Source organism: Cinclus cinclus, chromosome 6 (assembly GCF_963662255.1).
Source record: "Cinclus cinclus chromosome 6, bCinCin1.1, whole genome shotgun sequence".
In the NCBI taxonomy this organism is placed as follows: domain Eukaryota; kingdom Metazoa; phylum Chordata; class Aves; order Passeriformes; family Cinclidae; genus Cinclus; species Cinclus cinclus.
In genome coordinates, this window is record NC_085051.1 from 13,267,704 (window position 1) to 13,288,335 (window position 20,632).

Here is a 20,632-nt window from a genome sequence, read left to right on the forward strand (position 1 = left end):
TCTTGAATATAAGTATTTAATAATTTTCCAAAAAGAAAATATATTGTATCTGTTAATTAAATAAACTGTTCACAGAGAAAATATTATTATTATATTAGTGCTCCTGAATGGAGTTATTTTTCCAGACAGTTTCTAAGGGGCCTCAAACACAAAGCTTAAGAAGCAATTCCATGAATCCTCTTCGTGTATTGTGTGAACAATTTCTCTGGTATTATAGCCTAATATAAAAATAACATGATTAAATGAACATACAACATAGAGGGTTGATATTACTGAGTCTTGCCTATGTTGCAAGGGCCATTTCAGTCATTTTAATCTTTCACGGATATGCTTTTGACTTCCAAAAACCATTCTTGTTAAGTAAAATATCTCATTGATTTTTACTTGGATTCAGAAGACTGTGTTTCCCATCAAATGTAGCCAACATTTGGCATGGTTCATGTATAAACTTTCTAAAAAAAAAGAAAGTATTCCCTGTTAGTGGAACATGCTATTAAAAATCAGATAGAGCACAAGTGAGGCATCTTGCTGTCCCAGCTACAGGTCCACAATACTGCGCTCACACTGCGGGTGTAAATTCAGCATCTACATGAGGTACAGTGACTTGTCAGCATTTAATATGGACCAACATACACTGATATAGAACAAAAGTAAATACATAACTTATACTTCACTAAGTATCCATGAACAAAAAATAAAATTCTATTTCCTATGTTATATTTACACAATTTAAAAAAAAAATCTAAAATGAGATGGTAAATTCACCAAAAACTTTGTTTTGAGCTCCGATTAATAAAGTAAAAATGTTGGGTTTCATCCTTATGATTGTCCTTCCTTGATTTCTACTGACATTTTAGAGCCAATGTCGGCTAATAAATAGAATAACACGCTCATAGGCACAATTCAGATTCAAATATGTTCCTCCCACTCCCCCAGCCAGTAAATGCAATTTTTACCAGCTGGTGATTCCTGAACAGCCAGTCATTTTCAAGAATGTGGCTTTAACATACAGAGCATCAGCATTGAGGCAGGGCTGGAGCTAAAACAAAGTGTTCATACATACATGTATTTTGCATAAATAAATGAAATAACAAGACATAAAAATGACTCAAATCCGGCAACTGTGAGGCAGGCCCACACGAGTCGAAACAGATGACTTTTGTTCATGTAGTTTTCGTACAACAGTTTCACATTAGTCAGAAGTGATAAAAAATACCATTTATATCCAGTGCTTATAACACTTACGAAACAACATCTGTGAGTGTGTGTGTTTTTCTTTTTGTACTACAAGCATAATCAAGTTTCAGTCCTAAAGAACAGTCCTTTGTTCTCCATAAGCCTGCAGAATATTATTTTGGCATGGTCATAAAATTAAAAAAAAAAAAAAAACACAACTAATCTAAATGTTTGCCTTTGTGCAAAAAAAAAAAAATTACATAAAATACAATGCTAGCAATACAGCATTCTACCTATGCAACAAAACCAGGAAAAAAAAGAGAGCAAGAGAGAAAGAAGGTGACATGAGGGGAGGGAGAGATACTTCTAACTGAAGAATTATGTAAGACATTAATAAATAGTTTTGTTTTTTTTGTTTGGTTTATTTTTTTTTTTTTAGGAAATAATTATGTCCTCCCCCCAATCTGAGCTGAATGTATTAAAACCAGTTCAAATTCCCAAGCTATTTTAAGAACAAAAAAACACTTTCTATAAGTACCTTAGCCAGCTTAAAGAGGACGCTCACCAGCTAATGACACAGCATATGCCTTTAAAGACTTGGCTAGACCAGTTTATTGCTTATTAGACATGGAGTCAGAACACAATTAAATAAATATTAAAAATATACCTTTTTTTTTTTTTTGTTCCAAATTACAAAATGGTCAGAGAAATTTGACCATTGTGTTTCTATGCCATTATCTTTATAAATTGTCCCGTAAATTGAACAATCTTTGTCTCGGGTGGGTCGTTCTCTCACACAGAAAAGCGATTCCTACAGTGGCAAAAATGGCTGTTTCTGACAGAGCAGGTACCAGTGGGGCTGTGAGGAAGGCAGCTGATCCTGCACAGAGCATCGTGCCATTGCAGCTCACAGGAGTGAGTGTCTGCAGGACAGGCTGAATGAGGACAGCCAGGCTAACACTTCTGTTGTCCCAAGCAAAGCCTGTGCAGCTCTGTGAGACGTTGTTCCCAGATCTTCAGAGGAGCTGCTTGAGGCCCTCTGGTACCTCTCAGCCCAAGCCTGAATTTATCACCAGTGTGCTGAGCACAGCCAATTTCAAATAAAAGCTGAGGGAGTTGAGGAGCTTCAGCACAGTTATTTATCAGGCCTCTTGGAACTGTACATATATATATATATATATATGTATATACAGTGATCTACTTGTGAACAGGAGTGGAGTATGAGGGGGAAAAGAAAAGGCAGTTTCTCCTCTGTCTTTGACATCTAATAGATTAATAATCTTTGAATGCCTCTCTTGCATATTTCCCAGAATTATCTCCTGTCACTGTATTTTTTCTGGAAGTAATACAAACAGAAATTTTAGTTTCTTTAGCAACTTACATCCAAAGATCCCAAGGCGCTTGACGAGTCACATTCCCACATGATTAATATGCAATAATTATTTTTGACAACCCATTTTCCCACCTTGGCAATTAGATATTTGAGTGGCCTTCCCTACCCCACTTGTAGTCTCACAAATAAACCACTGCATAAATACTTAAGGTAGCACAGTTCCTTCCAGTGGCAACAGAAGCATGATGGACAGAGCCGTGATTTGCCACAGATTCCTCAGGCCCTAAAAATTCAGCATGGTGGACTGTAAAAGCATGGATTTTACATCTGCCCTTGCTGTCTGAGTGTAGAGGTTTATAAATATAAACACACTTTTAGGGGTATTTGTACTCTATGTACATATAAAAGTACTCACTTTATTTTGCAATACATATAGCAGAGTGTTTCCAAGTGCTCCTTGAACATACAGTGTTAGAGGAACAAGTGAATTTCTCATTCATAAAGGTCATGTTCATTTTAGTAGCAGGTGCACTTTTATTTTCATATTTCTGTGTGATTTAGGGAAGGGGGAAGAGGCTCTTTAAAATATCAATAAGGAATTGTAAGTGTAATGCCACCAACTGTACTTTTAAAAATAAATATTAAGTATTTGGACCCTTGACATTCTGGAATGAATAAATTATTTAAGAGAAAATGTGTTAAGACTGAATGCAAGGGTTAAAAGCAAAGGGGTAGAGAATGTAATCAGAGGTGGCCTCACACGGCTAAGACAGGCCCGTCCATAGCTGGTGATCGCTCTTTTGTGCTTACTTAAAATTTCACACTAATGGCACATCAAGAGGCAAAAGCAATTGGGCACATGCACTATGGCAACCATGTTCACTAATTAAGAATATCCTGTCTCCAGATTCCTGAGTACTTTACTATATTCTGGAAAAAAAATTAGGTTTCATATATAATTTTTTTTTTAAGATGCCAAAGGATTGTCTAAGACTTTACAGTGTCTCCTTTAAGACTTTTTGTTTAAATGTTAAGATTCAAAAGTTATGAAAAGTTTGGCACATCAGAAGTTCAGCTATACATATGGAAAAAAAAATGGAATTCAGAGACTATTTTTTAAAGACAAGCTATGATGCACAGGTGTGCACTCTTGTGGACTTGTTCTGTTTCACAATATGAAATCTGCAGTTTTTGTTTTCTAAAATAATCCAGAATAAAAACACATTCACAACCTGTAGGCTGGCACAGCATACCTGAGTGAGAATGTATAACCCCCATCTAAAACAGTAACTTAAACCTTTATCAGCATCCAAACAGAAAAAGACAAAAGGTAAGACTTGTAAGACAGCTATTGATTCATATAAGTTTTCAAGTCCTGATGTCTGATATTTATGTCTTCATCTAAATTAAAAACAAAACAAAACAAAACAAAAACAAACAAAAAAAAAAAACCAAGTTCATGAAAAATTAGGGAACAATCTGTCTCACACGATAAGAAACATTTAAGACCATTCTGCTGATGTAACTGTAGGAGCCACACATGCATGCAGGCTCTTTAAAGAACTTTTGTTCAAAAAAACCCCAAAAAAACCCAAATGAGTCTGAGTACTTTAATTCTGTGAACACTCCTCAGTTGGCACTGACTGCCTCATGGGCTTCGTTTTCACTACTATAGTCTGATTTGGGATCATCCTCATAGTCCTCGTACATTTCTATTTCATCCTCTCCATTTATCATTTCATTTCCAGGGAGGCTTCCGCTGTCCGTCTTCATACCATAAGTGCTCTGGATGACAGGGATGCTGGGCTCAGGGCTGGCAGAGGTGCTGGAGCAATCTGATGTCATCTGAGGGGATGGCGTGGTGGTCGCCATGGTGATAGCACCAGGGTACACAACTCCTGTTCCCGTGGTGATTGGAATCTGAGGCTGTTGTCTGGAAGGAATAAACAAGAGGGAAACGTCACTGCCTGTGTTTAGAGGAGGGAAGACTTTCTGCAAGTCCAAAGGAAAGAAAGGCGGGTGGTTTCCTAGAAAGGCTCCATGTATTCCTCTGGGCCCACAGTCCTCTGTGCTATCGGTTCATTTTCTCCCCCAAAGGACAACTGGGAAGTGAAGGGTTTTCAGTAACGACCAGACATCCTTTCATGTTTTGTATGTGTTTATTTAAACCATAATACGCACTAGCACTTGGACAGAGACCACCTAAAGGCTTCAGGCACTCATGTGATGCCTGCCTGCTACCACAGACACCATGTAGCCAAAATCTAAACCCTCTAAACTCACGGCAAGAGCTTCTGTTAATGAGATTACCTAAAATGGAAGACAGAAACTCTAAGTATCTAACTTACTATGTAAGTGCCAAGTAGACTCCTACTTCATTTAGACATTTTTTTTGACATTTTATTGCTGGCTTTTGATTTTTATTTGGATCCATCATCAGAATGCCATTTGCTTTTCAGGATTTTATGTGTAAGATGGGGGTTTTGAAGAAAAGTACTTGGTTATAAAAAGAACAAATCTGCCCTGGAAGATGCTGATTTTGTATTGACTAGTTATTGAACACACATGCCTATTTGCATAATCTATTTAAAGAATCATACATCTCAGTGTATTCCCAACCTTCGTTAGAGCAATATTGACCCAGTAAGAGTGAACTATTATAGAATTTTAGCAGAAGAAACATTTTCAGGTATGTTCATATAGTCTAAGGCGTCTGCACTGTGTCATTCTGTGTTAAATTCAGAAAGGATATTTTATAAACCATTCTCACAAATTCCTAATCATTGGATAAATCAATACAGAAAATAATGTTAAGTTTATTTTAAAAACCATAAATGTTGAGTCTTTATTGTTCATTGATCAAACTCTGATTTTGATAAATATCACACTAGACAGTTACAGGGAAGATGCAGATCTTTGAGTTTGGGTAGTGACACAGCGAAATCATGAACACCACTAAAATAGTTTGCAGCCTGCCATGGCTTGTACTGCAAGCCTGACTATTACAGCCTCTGCACAGCTTGAGAAATTCAAACATCTGTTGTGTAAGTCTTGTACACCTGGCTAGCAGCAAGCAAAAACGCAGTAATTCATTTGACACAGTCATTATACTCCTGTTTGCAAATGATGATTTGCAGATGATTTACAAACAGCTTGGGATTTTTCACTAAATTTTCACTTTTTAAATGGTCTGATAAATGTTCTGTGAAAACAATTTTCAGCCAATGTATTTGCTTGCAAGTGATTTTCTGCAAACATCTTTCAATACCTTATCCATAAAATTGAACACCTACCTCACATGGGAACATTTCTGGCTTAGGATTGCATGTTTTCAGGAGTACAAACTATTACTGCTAAAAACCCACACGTATCTCCTCCATGACTTTCAGATGCAGAAAATGTTCACCTTAATGAATATTTCCACAAAGCAGAGGAAAAAGAAATCCACACGTGGTCAACAGAAAAAAATCTATGTAGTTGTCACCAGGCCGTACAGACTTAATTCCTTCTAATCTACCCATATAACAATCTTTCACTGGTATTTTTTAGAATAAATCAATTCACAAAACAAAACATCACCAGTTGTTCATCAAAGAACAGCACAATAACAATGCCAAATGATGCTGTGAGAAAAGTTTTATCAACTCCTGTAAGAGGTTGTTGAACTTACTCAGAGAATGATTGACTCAAAGTTGCAGCAGTGTTGGAGACAACATTAAGTATCAGAATACTAACATCCACATCTACACCTCCCTTCCCCAAAAAAGTTCGTATTTTTTCAGAAGCAAATTGCCTTTTTACAAGTAGAGAGAACAATTTTAAAAGTCTGCTTAAGACAATGCTGTGGGATATGTTGATGAAGTGATGGTAGTCAGTGTTAAGGCCTAAAGGACAGAGAAAACCTGGTATTCTTTCAAACTCTTATCAAGTCATCAAAATTCTTTTGCACATCCACATTTCTGTGGGACTGGGTACACTCGTCCAAGTACTAGCCATTTCAGAGTATAAATGGAGAAGGTCATCTGAGCATAAAGAAGGCAAATTTACAGAGGTACTCTTTACTTGGAAGCACACCAGATAAATGTGTAACAAGCTACTGAATTAATCTAATTGTCAAAAAAATTGATTGGTACAACAGGAAACTTAAAGGGTTACTGAATTTGTCATTCATAGGTGCAGTCCTTTTTTTTACATGTTAAAGAAAAATCAGACATGCTGTGCATGCCTGCTGCTGGCTGGGTAATAACTTTAAATTACCTATATCTCACTGTGGAACTGTAAACTTGTGGTAACTGTACCACCTAATTGGAAAGGGTCTCAAATTGCTACCCATTTGCTAACAAAAAATTTGCTAGCACTTAAACACGGGCACCTACACACCTTCAGTAACTGGACATCTACCTCTGATTTAATACCTCTTATTATTTAGAGCTGATCAGGTCATCACTGTAAATACTGCTCTAGTTGCTATACTACATCCCATAAAGCCTTATGTTAAAATACCACAAACTATGTGGATGGCACATGTTACTGATGAGTGTTATAATTTCCTAAGTAATTAAATTTTTGCGGGGGAGGAAAATAGAGCATTTGTTTAAATTCCCACTGCTCTCCCTGAAAGGAAGAGTTGGAGTTTCTAACCTACGACTCTGGTCATTATGTTTTGTTATATTTGTAGATCTTAAAGGTATTTATGTTAATGGAGTCTTTTATTACATTAAATTCCACACATTTAATTACTGCCTCTAGCTAGAGTTATACCAATCATAGAATCTTGGAGGGGGGGAGATAAAAACATACTTTACCTGCAAGCTACAGGTTACAATTCAGCTCAGTTGCACATGGAAGTTTTCTGCCTGTTAAGATTTCCAGAAAGCAACATTAATCTTCTGGTCTCTTCAAATCCATGAGGAATGGTGGCACATCTCTACATACCCTGGCTTCAAACCACTCCTATCTTCACCATCTCCTCTGACAAAGAAATCCTTATGTGGACAATTACTAGGGGTCTCTCTCTGCTCTGCCAGCACTGATAACATGTCTGTCCACTCTGGGGCCAAAGATTTGGGCCAAAATATTTAAGTAAATATGAAAATGGAAGCAATATGAAAATTCTTAGAAAAACTGATCTGCTCACAAATTTGTGGCATTAATATTCTTAGTATTTTTCTGGAGAATATTCCTCTTTTGACTTTTGCCAAACCAGCTAAACATTTAAATTGGCAAATGACCATTGTTTTCTGATCCTTTCCCAACCATTTTCTGACAGCTCTTTAAATGTCTGAAGCAAAAATTGATTGCATTAAGGAAAATGCTCATATATTACACACCCCTGAAACTTACATTCCCATAAGGAATGAAATAACAGTAAATCTCACAAAAGCACCCATTGTGTACTTGCTTTAAGTTCAAGCTACAGGAGTATAATATTACAGACTTATTCAAAACCATAGCCTAGCAACATTGAGACTATGTGTGTACAGTAGTTATAAACACTATAAAGGCTTTATTCTAAACATCTTACACTGGTAAAGCACAGAAAAAAAGTTACTGCTTACATCATTTTGCAGAGAAATGTATCTAGCATATATTTCTATTTAGAGTGTATTAGACTGTAAAAGTGACTGAGCAATGAATTATCTATGTAAGACAAGCCAACAAAAGAGAGACTCAAAATATCTGAATTTATGGTTTATGTATGATCCATTTGTAGCTCACATTTATTTATGCATTACAAAAAACTGCTATTGAGGATAAATTGTAAATCACTTGAAGTCTGTTCAGGAGTAACTTATGCTGAAGGTATCATTCACAAGTTCCATTAATAATTTTACTATTAAAAATAACTCAATTATTTTAAAGACATAGCTGGCTTCAGAATCAGCTTCCCCGAGACTTAAAGCAGCAATTTTTTTAACATACTCTGCATTAAACATGAATTATTTCTGTATTATGTGCCACATTTGGAACAAAATTCATTCATGTAGAGATGCAATAGAGGCCTATGCACACTGTAAGTTCCACTCTGTTCTTTAAAGTACTTGGCAGGTCCCAGATTTTGGTCTATCAAATATGTAACAATTATCTGAAAACATTAATTTCCTGCCAAATTTATTCCAAGAAATCTTCACTCTCATTCAGTTCTTTGGAGTTTTTTCTTCAAAAACCAGAACAGAACCTGGCCATTCATGAGTTTATTTCTCTGTTATATTTTAAATCCTGGCTAGTTTGTATACTAAGATTCTTTAAACACCCTCTGTGGATCTTACCAAAGTTTATCAAAGACTGTGGTTAACTGAAGTGAGCAGCATGAACCTTTTGCATGAAATAAGTTTCAACCATGGAGAACTCCATGTTTGAGGTACGGTGTTGCACCCATACCAGAATTATCCTAAGTTAGCCAGTGGCTTCACCTAAGAGAGTCTGACAGGAACTAGCCTTTACTGGATTGCCTAAAACATAAATGTACATTTGGTGTAAGAAAAATGCAAAAACAATTATTAAAATATATATTTTTCTTGCTTTGTACTATTTCCTTTAGCCACCTGTTCTGAACATGTATCTACTTATTTTTTTATTCTGTGATGATATTTTGTTGCCATTTCAGCATACCCATTCCTAACTTAATCAGTTTGTACTTGAAAAAAAAAAAAAAAAAAAAGAAGCAAGAAAAGCCCCCAGCAGTACTTCAAGCAGTATGAAGCACTTGGCACATTTCATTGGAGTCTACTTTGTACTTTTGTTCTCTATCTTCCACTGAAATATTTACTGTAAACACAGAGCATATTCAATCCGAAAAACCACATTTGTCTCTTATTTCACTCTGAAAAGGAAACAGCATCTCAACTCTCATGTCTAGAGTTCTGAAGGACGATTTATGTTGTTCCATCAAAACAGTGGAAAAATAATGGGGGTGTGAGGTCAGTTAGGAAACTGTTCCAGCTGATGCTTTATGTGATATTTATGTTAAACACAGGGAAGAGTAAGTTTAAGAAGCTGATGGGCTCAGTTACTGTGTTTCACTTAGTTATAATCTGATTTGGAAGAAATGTTGCTTTTCATTAGTTAGTAAACTATTCTGCTGAGACAAATGATTCCATGCTTCATGTTTCAGTTCAAAAAAGAAGTTCTAGTCTGACTTTTTCACTAATTTTACTTGGTGTCTTCCAATAAGTTTGTTTTAAATTATTCTTCAGGGAAAAGGAGAATTTTGGACAGCAGTGGGAAATCACAGGGAAGTATGAAATAACTTTTTTTAAATCCCAGCCCTCGATTCCTGAGGACCGTAATCTATATTCACATTGAACAGCAACATTGATCTCTCGTCATCTTTATTGAATGTATCCATTAGACTTCATACTCCCTTTTCTGTCACTTGCACAGATAAAAGGCATTGCTTTTGGAAAAGTGCAGTGCACCATCATATAACTGCACAGAGGTAGTTTACTTTAAACTTCTTCAGCATGGATAGAACAGGGTGAAGTGAACTTAGCACAAATAGGAATAGGAAACAATCCTTTCAATAAATGGTGATATTCTCATGGTCTTTGTGATCACACTACTGGATATATGAGAAAGATGTTACATTTAGGTTGCACCAGTTTAGTTTTGAATAGTTTTCAAAAGTACATATATATTTTTAATAGAAATATCACTGTTTAGGTAGGCACTTCTAGAAGTTTCTTAAATCCATCTTCCATATTCACTCCCATTTAGCCATCACATTTAATTTGTAAAATGCTACTGCTTAATACTGTTTTGAATTAGCAAACAATTCTCAAATTGTTCAGACTGCTGTTTTGGTATTTCCTTTGCGTTTCTTGTCTACATGTGATTTGGTATGTCAATCTGCTTTGGAAGACAAGTTAAAATTTCCTTCCCTCATCTGAATATAATTTGTGATGTTCTGTATAAATTCAGATTTCTATTTAGAGTCCTATGTGCAATTTTAATGGGAGACTATTAGTAAACAATTTCCCTTAGACTGAAGAATAAAAAACAATGTCATAACTATAGACTAGAAGGCTGTTTCAAGATATCAAAACCACTTCTATTTACTGATTGAATAAAGAGCCCACATTGTTGCAGGCTGTACCACAAAATAATTGACTGCAACAGGAGTTCTGCATCCCAAGCCAAAAATGAGGGCGCATAATCGACGTCAAGGTCAATTATCTGGTAGTGAAGTACCCAACAAAAGGAGACTATTGTGATTAGAGAAATAAGCAGAACATTGTAAATTTGGAAAGGCTGGCACTGGAGACAGCTTTTGGACTCTTTGTAAATCACCAGAAACATTGTGTTGGAGCACGGAGCATCACAGATTAATTCATTTAAAAAAAAAAAAGAACCTACAGGAGAGAGAAATCAGTTATGGTGCAGTTGTTTCACTGGACTTATGTTATCTTTAACGTGTAGATGTTTCACCACACTGCTTTCTCTGCTGAGCACTAGAGGAAATACCACTAGAAACACACACAATGTTCTTAAAACTGCGCCAGGATCTTTTTGGGCCATATATTTTGAGTTATAAATCTACCCAGTCTATCTATGCATTACTTGAAATACTCTCTAAAACTTATTTTTTTAAAAAATATTTATTGCACACTCCTATATATAACAAAATTACTAGTAGCTTCATACCATGATATCATTCATTCATGTGTGTTCCTCATGCAACTACTATCACTCCTCTCCCTTTCCCCCCTCTCCTGACTCTTGATTCTACACAGGAATAATCCTTTGTGTTTTTGTCTTTGTTCTTTTCTTAATTTAGGAAATGATGCTGGAGTCATTACTAACCTAGAATGGATTAGCTTACTAAAAACTTACAAAAGACATGATTCAAACCTTTCAGGCTAATGGGAAACAACTTCTTTTGACTTCAAAGAATTCCACAATCAGTCTCATAATCAGCATTCAGTGGCAAGCTGATAGCTCCATATTCCATCTTATGTTTTTAATAAGGTCTTACCGGTTCAAATCCTTTCCTTCTAAATGACATTAGTCAGTGACTTAAACAGATAAGTCTATTTGGTTTCAAACAGCGTGCTCTGTCTTGGAAAACAATTACAACAATTGTACTCACCCTACGGTAAAAAACTGCCTCATCTCCTGTCTTCGAGACCTCATCAGTTGCTTGTATTCACCAATACGCAGTTTCTTCCCATCCACAATGCAGGTACGTTTTGGTCGAGGCTTATATTTGTAATTAGGGTACTTTTCTAGGTGGATTTTACTTAGTCGTGCCTGCTCCTCGTAATAAGGTTGTTTCTCTTGATTTGACATGGACTTCCAGCGAGATCCTATGGACACAAAATGTTGGTGAGTGCTCAAGTAAAGCAGGTTTAGCTTTACACAAACACAAAATTCAACATGCCTCCTTGCCATAATAAATTTTAATTCAGTTCGTTAAATAAACCGATTTAAATTTACATTGGTCTGCACATATATTGGCTTGCACAGCCTGAGACACCTTAAAAGAACCCTGACTTTCAGATATTGCTGCAGACCCTGCATATGTAAATCTCCATTAAATAGGGTGCATTTAAAATCAATAGTTAAGTCTCAAAATCTCAGCCTTGTGCTGCAAAACAGACTACTTAATTTTTTACAATAAGAGCATTAATCTGTGTAATTCCATACCTCTGTAATACCACACACAGTATGATGGTTAAGGGAAGTCTGCAGCCCTACTCTCACTGTTAAAAGCCTAACACATTGCCTAGGGACACAGGCTTCTTTGATATTTTTATGAGAATTTGTTTTATACACTCCTGCTAATAGATATTAATAACTTTCTATGTAGCAGGAAAAAAGTATCAAACTTTATAGATTCAGCAAAATTACGAACAAACCCTTGCTGTATGGGCATCTTAAATTTACTGAACTTCTAATACAAGTTTGGCATAATACTGACACCTATTTTAAATCCTATTATTCATATCATTTTCTGGCCAGATGTAATAAGCACACAGAACTGAATTGAGAAAGTTACCTTTCACAAACTCACATTGGAAAGAAAAAGAAGTAAAACAGAAAGCACATTGTAACTATATACACCACTTCAGGTACTGTAAACTCTCACTGAAAGCTGCACTAATAAAAAAGTTTAAAAAATAACACAGTGTACACAGGAAAAGGCAAAAGTATTCAGGTCTCTTGTATTGTTTGTAAGGAGCTATCTAAACACTTGAATAGAGACGGGAATAAGAAATGCAGAAAATAGCTTTTTGGTGTCTTTTAGATGAATAAAACGATTACAGCTGTGGTAAACGTGGGTGGAAGCTATTCTTTTACCAACATTTTTCATACATCAACAAATGGAAAAGTTATATAAATATTATCCGTAGCCAGCAATATTCTGTGTCAGTTCTAATATTTCAGTCTCTTTTCTCATTGTCCTGGAAAAGTTGCACAGATATTATATGGACATAGACTTATTTGTGGCAGAGCAGATACTGACAGGTTAATTCCATGGTTAACAAACACTCAATTGCTGGCACTTCTGAAATATTTATGCTGGAAGTTTACATTTTAATGAATACAGTTACTATGCTCCTAATAGTTTTTTTCACAGAATGCACACAAATAATATAGATTCTCTACAGCTGCCAACACTGAAACAGTGAAGGTTTTATACAAAACTGAAAGGCTATTCATATAACTTACTTATATGGTAGACAAAGATATGAGAACTACTAAGAAAGATTTGGAAGTTTTAGGACAAAGTAACATTTATTTCTATGTATTCTTGCCTCTGATTGAAGTAACATGCAACAAACTTTGCTAAGAATGTATTTGAACTCAGAGTTTACAATAAAATTATTACAGAGGAAACTTGATTTTTACTTTTATTTATTATGAGCTACATTTGGAATCTGTCTTTCACTTCAAAGACTCAAAAAGCAAATATAGGTTTTAACATTTCACCACTCATTCTCACGTATGTTTCTAATTCTCTGGAGGGGTCTTAAAAAGCAAATCAAAATTTCTCAAAAATGAGTCCATTTATTTGCACAGTGGCAAAATAAAACCCATGGGATATTCCCTGATTATCTCAGTCTCTACAAATTAAATATTAACTACAGTATTTTTTATCTAAGCAATATTTTAATTGCATGATTCTCATGGTTAGCTTTTTGAGCATTGCAATGTTTTGACCCAAACATCATTTTGGATGTGGGGTTTGCATATACAGGTCTTTTGAACTATGCCAGGTTTCTTTCTTTGACATTGTACTGTCTGACAGAGACCTCTGATTTTGATTTTGTAATTTTTTTAACTTTATCCCGGTATTTGCACTAGCAAGTCCCATTTTGCATACAGGTGATTTTTAGTTCAGGTGCATTCTAATGGGATCTTGCAATTATTGGAATTTTATTGGGACACATTCTTGCAACATTTCACAAAACAACCTTTTCAATGCTACTGAGTTTTAAAGCATCTTGTGACTGTTGTTGAGAATAAAATGTATTAGGGAAGAGGTAGAAAGGGAAAAGAAAGGGAATGAAAATGGGGAAAAAGCAATGGATCTTCATTTGTACAAGCTTCAGTAATTCCCTTTTTGGTGAACATGTCCCAAAGAAAGGGTAAAAAAAGTCCTAAAATTAGAAAAGTTCATAGAACTGTGGAATGGTTTGGGTTGGAAGGGGCCATAGCGATCACACAGTTCTGAGCCCCTGCCATGGGCAGGGACAGCTTCCACTATCCCAGGCTGCTCAGAGTCCCTCCAACCTGGCCTTGAACACATCCAGGGATGGGGCACCCACAACTTCTCAGGCAACCCGTGCCAGTGCCCCACCACTCTCACAGCAAAGAATTTCTATCAATTAACTAACCCAAACCTGCCAGCACAACTTGCTGCGCGTTGCCTCGCACTCACCTAGGATTTTGCTGATGTTGGAGTTGTGCATGTCGGGGAAGGCCTGGAGGATTTTCCGGCGCTCATCCTTGGCCCAGACCATGAAGGCGTTCATCGGCCGCTTGATGTGGGGCTCGCTGCTGGCACGGCCCCGCGAGTCCCGGTAGACCCGGGCTTCAGCCACCGTGGCCCCTCCTGTTGGCCAACAATAATACTGCTGTAGTTTAGCGGCAGAGCCATTCACTGCTTTACTCCCTGTAACGTCAGGGCAGGAGGAAACAAGATGGATGCAAAACATTATTACGTGGGTTAGGAAAGTGCTTTCAGTGCTGTGCTTGTTTTAGCCTCTCTCACTCTCTCTCTCTGCTGCCAGATCTATGAGAAAGAGAGAGAGAGATGGGCCAGCCAGGGGTCTCAGTGTAACTGGCCAGGCTTGCCCATCTGAGATGACCCAATATCAAAGTGAAGAAACAAATTGCACTGGTATTTCTCCAGTTAAGATATGGAGATTTGACAAAGTTGCCATTTGGAGCTTTACCATAAGAGACGTTCTCTGAATGCTCAACAAAACTCACACAAAAGTCACATTTGAGAATCCAGACTGATGTAGGCCTGTTGACACCAGCCATTGACAATGACTTTGCTGCTTGAGCAGCACATAAAATAATTTATTTTATTTATGTAATCGTGCCAAACATTTCATAAAATAAATTATACAGTGTACCAGGTACATGCTGCCATTTTTATGGATCAGATTATATTTGGAACTGAACATTTTAAAGTTGCATCTGCTTTGACGGAATTCTAGATATGCTTCGGAGCATTGGAACCACATGTATGTACCAAAACTGTCTGCCTCCAACAGGTACACTCACAGCATATTGGAGCCTCCAGAGTGGGAGACAAGCACTGCAGCTCCATGCCTGCAGTGTATCTCAGGTTATTCCTGTCTTTATCTGCCATCAATTGTACATGCCAACCTTAACAGGGATTTTGAATACATCCAGCCCTGTTTCTTGACCACGAACAGAATAGCCTCATGGGGCTTTAGAGATCACAGAGCTCAGGTGTAGAACTAATCACTATGGGAAAAACAGATCACCAAGGCATGCCTTTACTGGGAAAAACTTCGCAATTATGATGACAGTATATGTTTTTAGAGTTATACCTTAGCTATAAAGAAAGCAAAAAGGGTTTGCAGCGGGAGTGTGGCAGTCTTGGACCTCATGAAACTGGTCGTATAATTTAATACCTTGAAAAGGCAAGATACTTGACAACAAATTAGTACAGCAATAGTCCTCCTGTTATTTTATAAACTATTACAGTTACCAACATGAATTTATTGGTCAAATAACATAAGATTAATTCTTTACAGTAAGTAAAACAAAACACTGCAGTCTTACTGAATCCAGGCACAAGTTTTTAGTTGTGCAAGAATCAATTTTCCCAATTCAGAGTGAAAGCATTTTATAGGTATAGCTTTTTAAAAATACTACATAAGAAACACATTTGCATGAAAAAGGGGCCCTAAAACAGAGGATGCATAACTAATACACTACCTTTTTGCCACCAGGTCCACAGTACATTAATTTCATTTAAAATGCACTGACCATACAGGATAAATTGATTTTGCTTTATATGGTGTTGACAGCCATGTTTATTGTGCAGTGAAATGTAGTGTAGTTTCAAGCTGACTATATCCATCAACACAGGGCAATATGCTGACTACTGGGCCAGATGAAGACATACATTACCCTGAGAGCAAAACACTCATTCGCATACAGCACTGTCTTCTCCTGAGGATCACCCTGGTAATTTATGATGCCTCCAATGCCATTACTTTACAACCGACACCAATTTGGCAATTTGTATACTAACATGCTTGCACATAAAAGAAGACAGGTTTGTAGCAAATGTGAGCTGCAAAACTGTTTTAACACTGTTCTAAGTTAAGCCCCGTGCCACAGGTGTGGAGGAGGCTGCAGTCAGCTTTTTATTGCAAAAGGGAAGAGCAGTTTTGCAGAATGACCTGCAGGTAGAACCAAGTGAGGGCAGTGAATGGTTGATGAGGCTCTGTCCATTGTTGCTGGAAGCCTTGGACTACAAACATGTCAAAGATACCATATTTTGAGAGAGGATGTATTTATTTAGAAACTGCAAGAAGTTGCAAATATAGTTAAGTCAACATGAAAGTACTTATTGAGACAAAGAGTTAAATTATTTTTAAAAAGTCAGACATAGCATGTAAGAGTTGTTCCATCTTTTAAGATAATGCAATAAGAATATATTACTAGTATGTGGGCAATTAGGAAGCTGGTGACAAAATAATTAATTTATTGTTTATGCAAAAGTTATAATTTGTTATTCAGCTGCTCTATTCACAGTACAGGAAAGACCTGTAGATGGAATGCATAGGATGTCTTTCCAGCTTGTACTTTCCCAAAGGTACTTATTCACAAGAGCTAAGGAAGAGGTTTTTTTTAGCCTTTTCTAACACAATTTTGGACTTTTCAGTCCTAATGCAGGTAAAGAGTAGTCTTACTGGGAGCAAGATTATAGGTAGCTTTTTAATCTGGATATAACCTAGACAGAATGAAAATAAACAAAGGAAAAGAAAGAAAGGGGGAAAAAAAAGAAAAAAAGAAGGCAGAAAACCACCATAACTTATTTGTTTTCATAGAAAGGTTATGTTAGAAAACAATTCTTATTTGGAGTAATAAATTACAACCATCCCAAGAAGGTCAACTCTGGCTGCATCCACTTTCTGCAGGTCCATACTTGTAGGACTTGAAAAAGCAGCCAAAGAGTTGATGTTCTTTGAGCTTGATCCCTGGGGAAATATTTGCAAGCTGACCTATAGGCCATCACAAAAGCATTTGCAAAGTGAATTTCTGCAAATAACTAAAGCAATATAATCTTCATGCTCTTCTGTTTCAGAACCACAGAATTATATTCAACATATAAAGCATTACAATAAAATAGTCCTTGTAGCATGGGATTCTATGGGGGAAGTCAGAAGGTCTCAGTACATTTTTAGATTAGAAATGAGGTGCTAATAACATAAATACACGTATGCTCAGTGAGATTTTACAAGTTGAAACACATAAGAACAAGCTTTCAAGCTGGTTGTTCTTAGGTACTTTGTTCTGTCAAGCAGATGCTTTGACTTTATTGTCAAAAAACAATTTCAACAGATTTAACAAAGTAGGGAGTTTTTTCCTATTGTGATAATTATAGCTCATTCTGACCAAAGCTCAATGACACCCAAAATTTTTAAAGAAAGATTTGCAAGTTCAAAGAAGTAGGTGTTTTAAATCTTTTTGAAAATGTTTTCAGGAAGTTCTAATAATTAATAAACCTAAAATAACATTTTCCTAAAATGGAAATATACTACCAGTGAGGGGAAAGACAAGAGAAGGAATTGGTAATTGTCTCTCTGTGGCAACTAATGCTCTATCTGCCAGTTACTGTTCATACTGCAATCACAGGAGGAGGGATTTTCAGAATTAAGAGCCTGGTCAGAATTTATAATTATTGCAAAAGCAGTACAGTTTGGCTGCCATAGTGGCTTAGTTGGCAAAGAACTCCCTATTTTGGCCTAAGGACAGGGGCTGTCCTCAAAGTGACACTTTTAGCTTCTGAATGTGTTCACTGCCTTACTTCCTAGATCCTTACCATTTGCTCAACTTGTCATAATTTTGATGATTTAAAAGTAAAATCAGATTAAAGAAGAGTGATCTTTTTTTGTGGATATATGGCGGACAACCCCTCTGTGAAAGCTGGATTCCATACTGCTCTAGGGGCCATACTGAGGCAAAGAACACCACAGAATAAATCTAAAAATGCTGCAGCCTTACGAAAATATTTCCAACAATATTGTCGCTTCTAAAGAACTCTCTAATCAGAGAACATTAGAAAGATAAAAGAATCTGGTCATTAAGAAAGATAACCATCCTCATGTAAAATAAATATTAAGAAACATAAAATAACAATTGTTACATCGTTTGTTTATTTATTCCTGCCTTTATCTGAGTTTCTTACATTTACTGATGAAATTAATTTTAGGACAGGCATCATCCCTCCAGCATGCTTCCTGAAATCTTGGCCACATTAAGGTTAATCATCCTGTCTTTACTGGGATATGGGTTTACCTTACCTTTTGCACATCATCTACAACAATACCTGAGACTGAGCCTTTACATGTTACCAGAAAACAAACAATAACAGATGGGATAGAAAGGAACAAAAAAAAAAAAAAAAAAGGCTGAGAAAAAGATGAGGAAAAGAGAGAAAAGGAGTGACAGCAAAAAAGAAAGAGATTTTTATCAGTCACCCTGTTATTCCTTAATTACTCTTCACACTATGGCCATTGATTCGTGTTTGAAGTGATACATTTCCCCTGACTTCCCCCCAGATAATGAGTCTGGCTAATGTAGAGCATTTACTGCAGATCATCTTCCATGGACACACGCCAAGATAGGATATATAGAAATAAGGACAATCTTTCTAGGTTCCTGGTATGAAAATGATTGGTTAGCAGTAACGCTCCTATCATCAGTTATTCATTAAGATGAGGCGACATATTTGCCTAGTTTGGAAAAGACTGATTGTGGCCTCCAAAGTATCTTCCCCTGTTTGTGGTAATGCAATTAGCACTGCAGAACCTGATAAACATGCAAACAGGCATCACTCTTTTACTGCAAGGGAAGGTTTGCTCATAAACATGGACATGCCATAAAAACCAGGGAGAATGAAAAAACAGCTTGGCAGTCCCTTGTGCTGCTCTTAACCTGATTTTGTACAGACAAAAGCAGCCTTTGTGAAACATAGTGGTATTTAAAATCAAATAGAAGGAGACAAATATGGAAAGATCAGAATGGAAAGAGCAGCTTTGGCCAGCTTAGAACACAAGAATAGTTATTTAACTAATATTTTGGGTTATCAATTTTAGGGAAAGTTACAAGAATTAATACTACTTCACTGTAATCTCAGCAGCATGTGGAAGTTGTAGAGTAGCATTTATCTGTTTTGCTCCTTGCCTGCCTCTTATTTCTTCATCCCCAATACCATTCAGATTTTCTGATTCTTTATTATTGTCAAGAGAGGCAACATAAACGGATACCCCATGAACTATTGTCTTTACTGGCATGTCTTGTCATCCCTGGAAAAATACCCACTTGGAAACATGGCTAGGCTTGGAACAGGGGTGGCACAAATGTTCTGTTTGTCAGACGGCTTTTATTCCAAACAAATATTATTCAGCTGCAATTTGAGCATTTAACATTTCTCACAGGCTGCATACCAGTGAATGAATGGGGAGCAAAACTGGGAAAGCCACAAGCAATTCATTAAATACTGCAATAATTTAATGGCCTCTAAAATTTTTCACCTGCAAGGGTTCTGAAATGAACTAAGTAGATACTAAGAGGTGGGAATATACTATAGCACAGGTTGGCTACATCCAAGCAACGCTTCATTATGATAAGACTTCTATTTTTCCTGCTAAGAGACTCCATTCTCTTTAAAACATCAAGAAGAAGAACCAAAAGGGAATTCCCTAAGGTCAGCTCTGAGGAAACATAAACCTCTAATTCAATAACTCCGCTACTGCACTGAAAAAGGCCTTATTATTGCAACATCCATATGGAGTCAATTGGACATTAATGACTAATCAATCCCTCCCCTTTCTATTCTACTTATAGTGTCACAAGCCATGTTTAGATTAGCCCATTTCCTGCTTAGGATCGCTCAAGATGTCTTTTGTTCTTTCAGGGCTGGCCTGATGGAGGCAGCTTAAACAAACACACGACCCAAGTGGTGCAGGAGTTATAAACTGCCATATGTGAATGAACAAAGGAGCCATACTAAAGCCTTTTGTGGTATTTGTTAATGTTTTTCATCTGAGTTTAAAAAAGACCTAATGACTTTGTGGTGAGCTGATGCATGTGGCTCGTGGCTTTGCAAAATGAAGGAAATTCTAGCCAGTTATATATCAGCATATATTTTCCAGAGTGCCTTCTTTTCAGGTTTGGTGGCAGCAAGTTTACTTTTTTTAGTACATTTGTTTTACATATGCAAGGAAAATACTTAATCTCAATTAAATCACAGCACCAGTTTTCACAGCCATACTCATAACCTGCATATACATCTTTCCCCATTTGAAAGTCTAAAGCTAAAAATTAAGAGTGGAGTATCTGCTGCTTGTGAAATCAAAGCAACTGTTCTCAGCTCCACCAATTCACCCACCAGTGTTTAAAGCT

The 20,632-nt window shown here is 36.7% G+C and overlaps 1 protein-coding gene across 7 annotated transcripts in view; it reads right to left on the minus strand.

Annotated features, from left to right (window-relative positions):
* Positions 1-595: 595 nt before the first annotated feature.
* Positions 596-20,632, minus strand: part of SOX6 (SRY-box transcription factor 6) — a 260,249-nt gene continuing 240,212 nt past the window's right edge. For 4 of the 7 annotated variants that reach the window (XM_062494968.1, XM_062494969.1, XM_062494965.1 and 1 more), the window contains 3 exons: positions 14,394-14,627; positions 11,598-11,814; positions 596-4,442 (listed from right to left, as the gene is read on the minus strand). In XM_062494968.1, the coding sequence (XP_062350952.1) occupies positions 4,139-4,442; positions 11,598-11,814; positions 14,394-14,627 (755 nt within the window). In that variant the 3' untranslated portion in view covers positions 596-4,138. Of the gene's footprint in view, positions 4,443-7,314; positions 7,366-11,597; positions 11,815-14,393; positions 14,628-20,632 lie in introns of all 7 variants that reach the window. The other 3 variants (XM_062494967.1, XM_062494966.1, XM_062494970.1) reach the window with 2 other exon arrangements.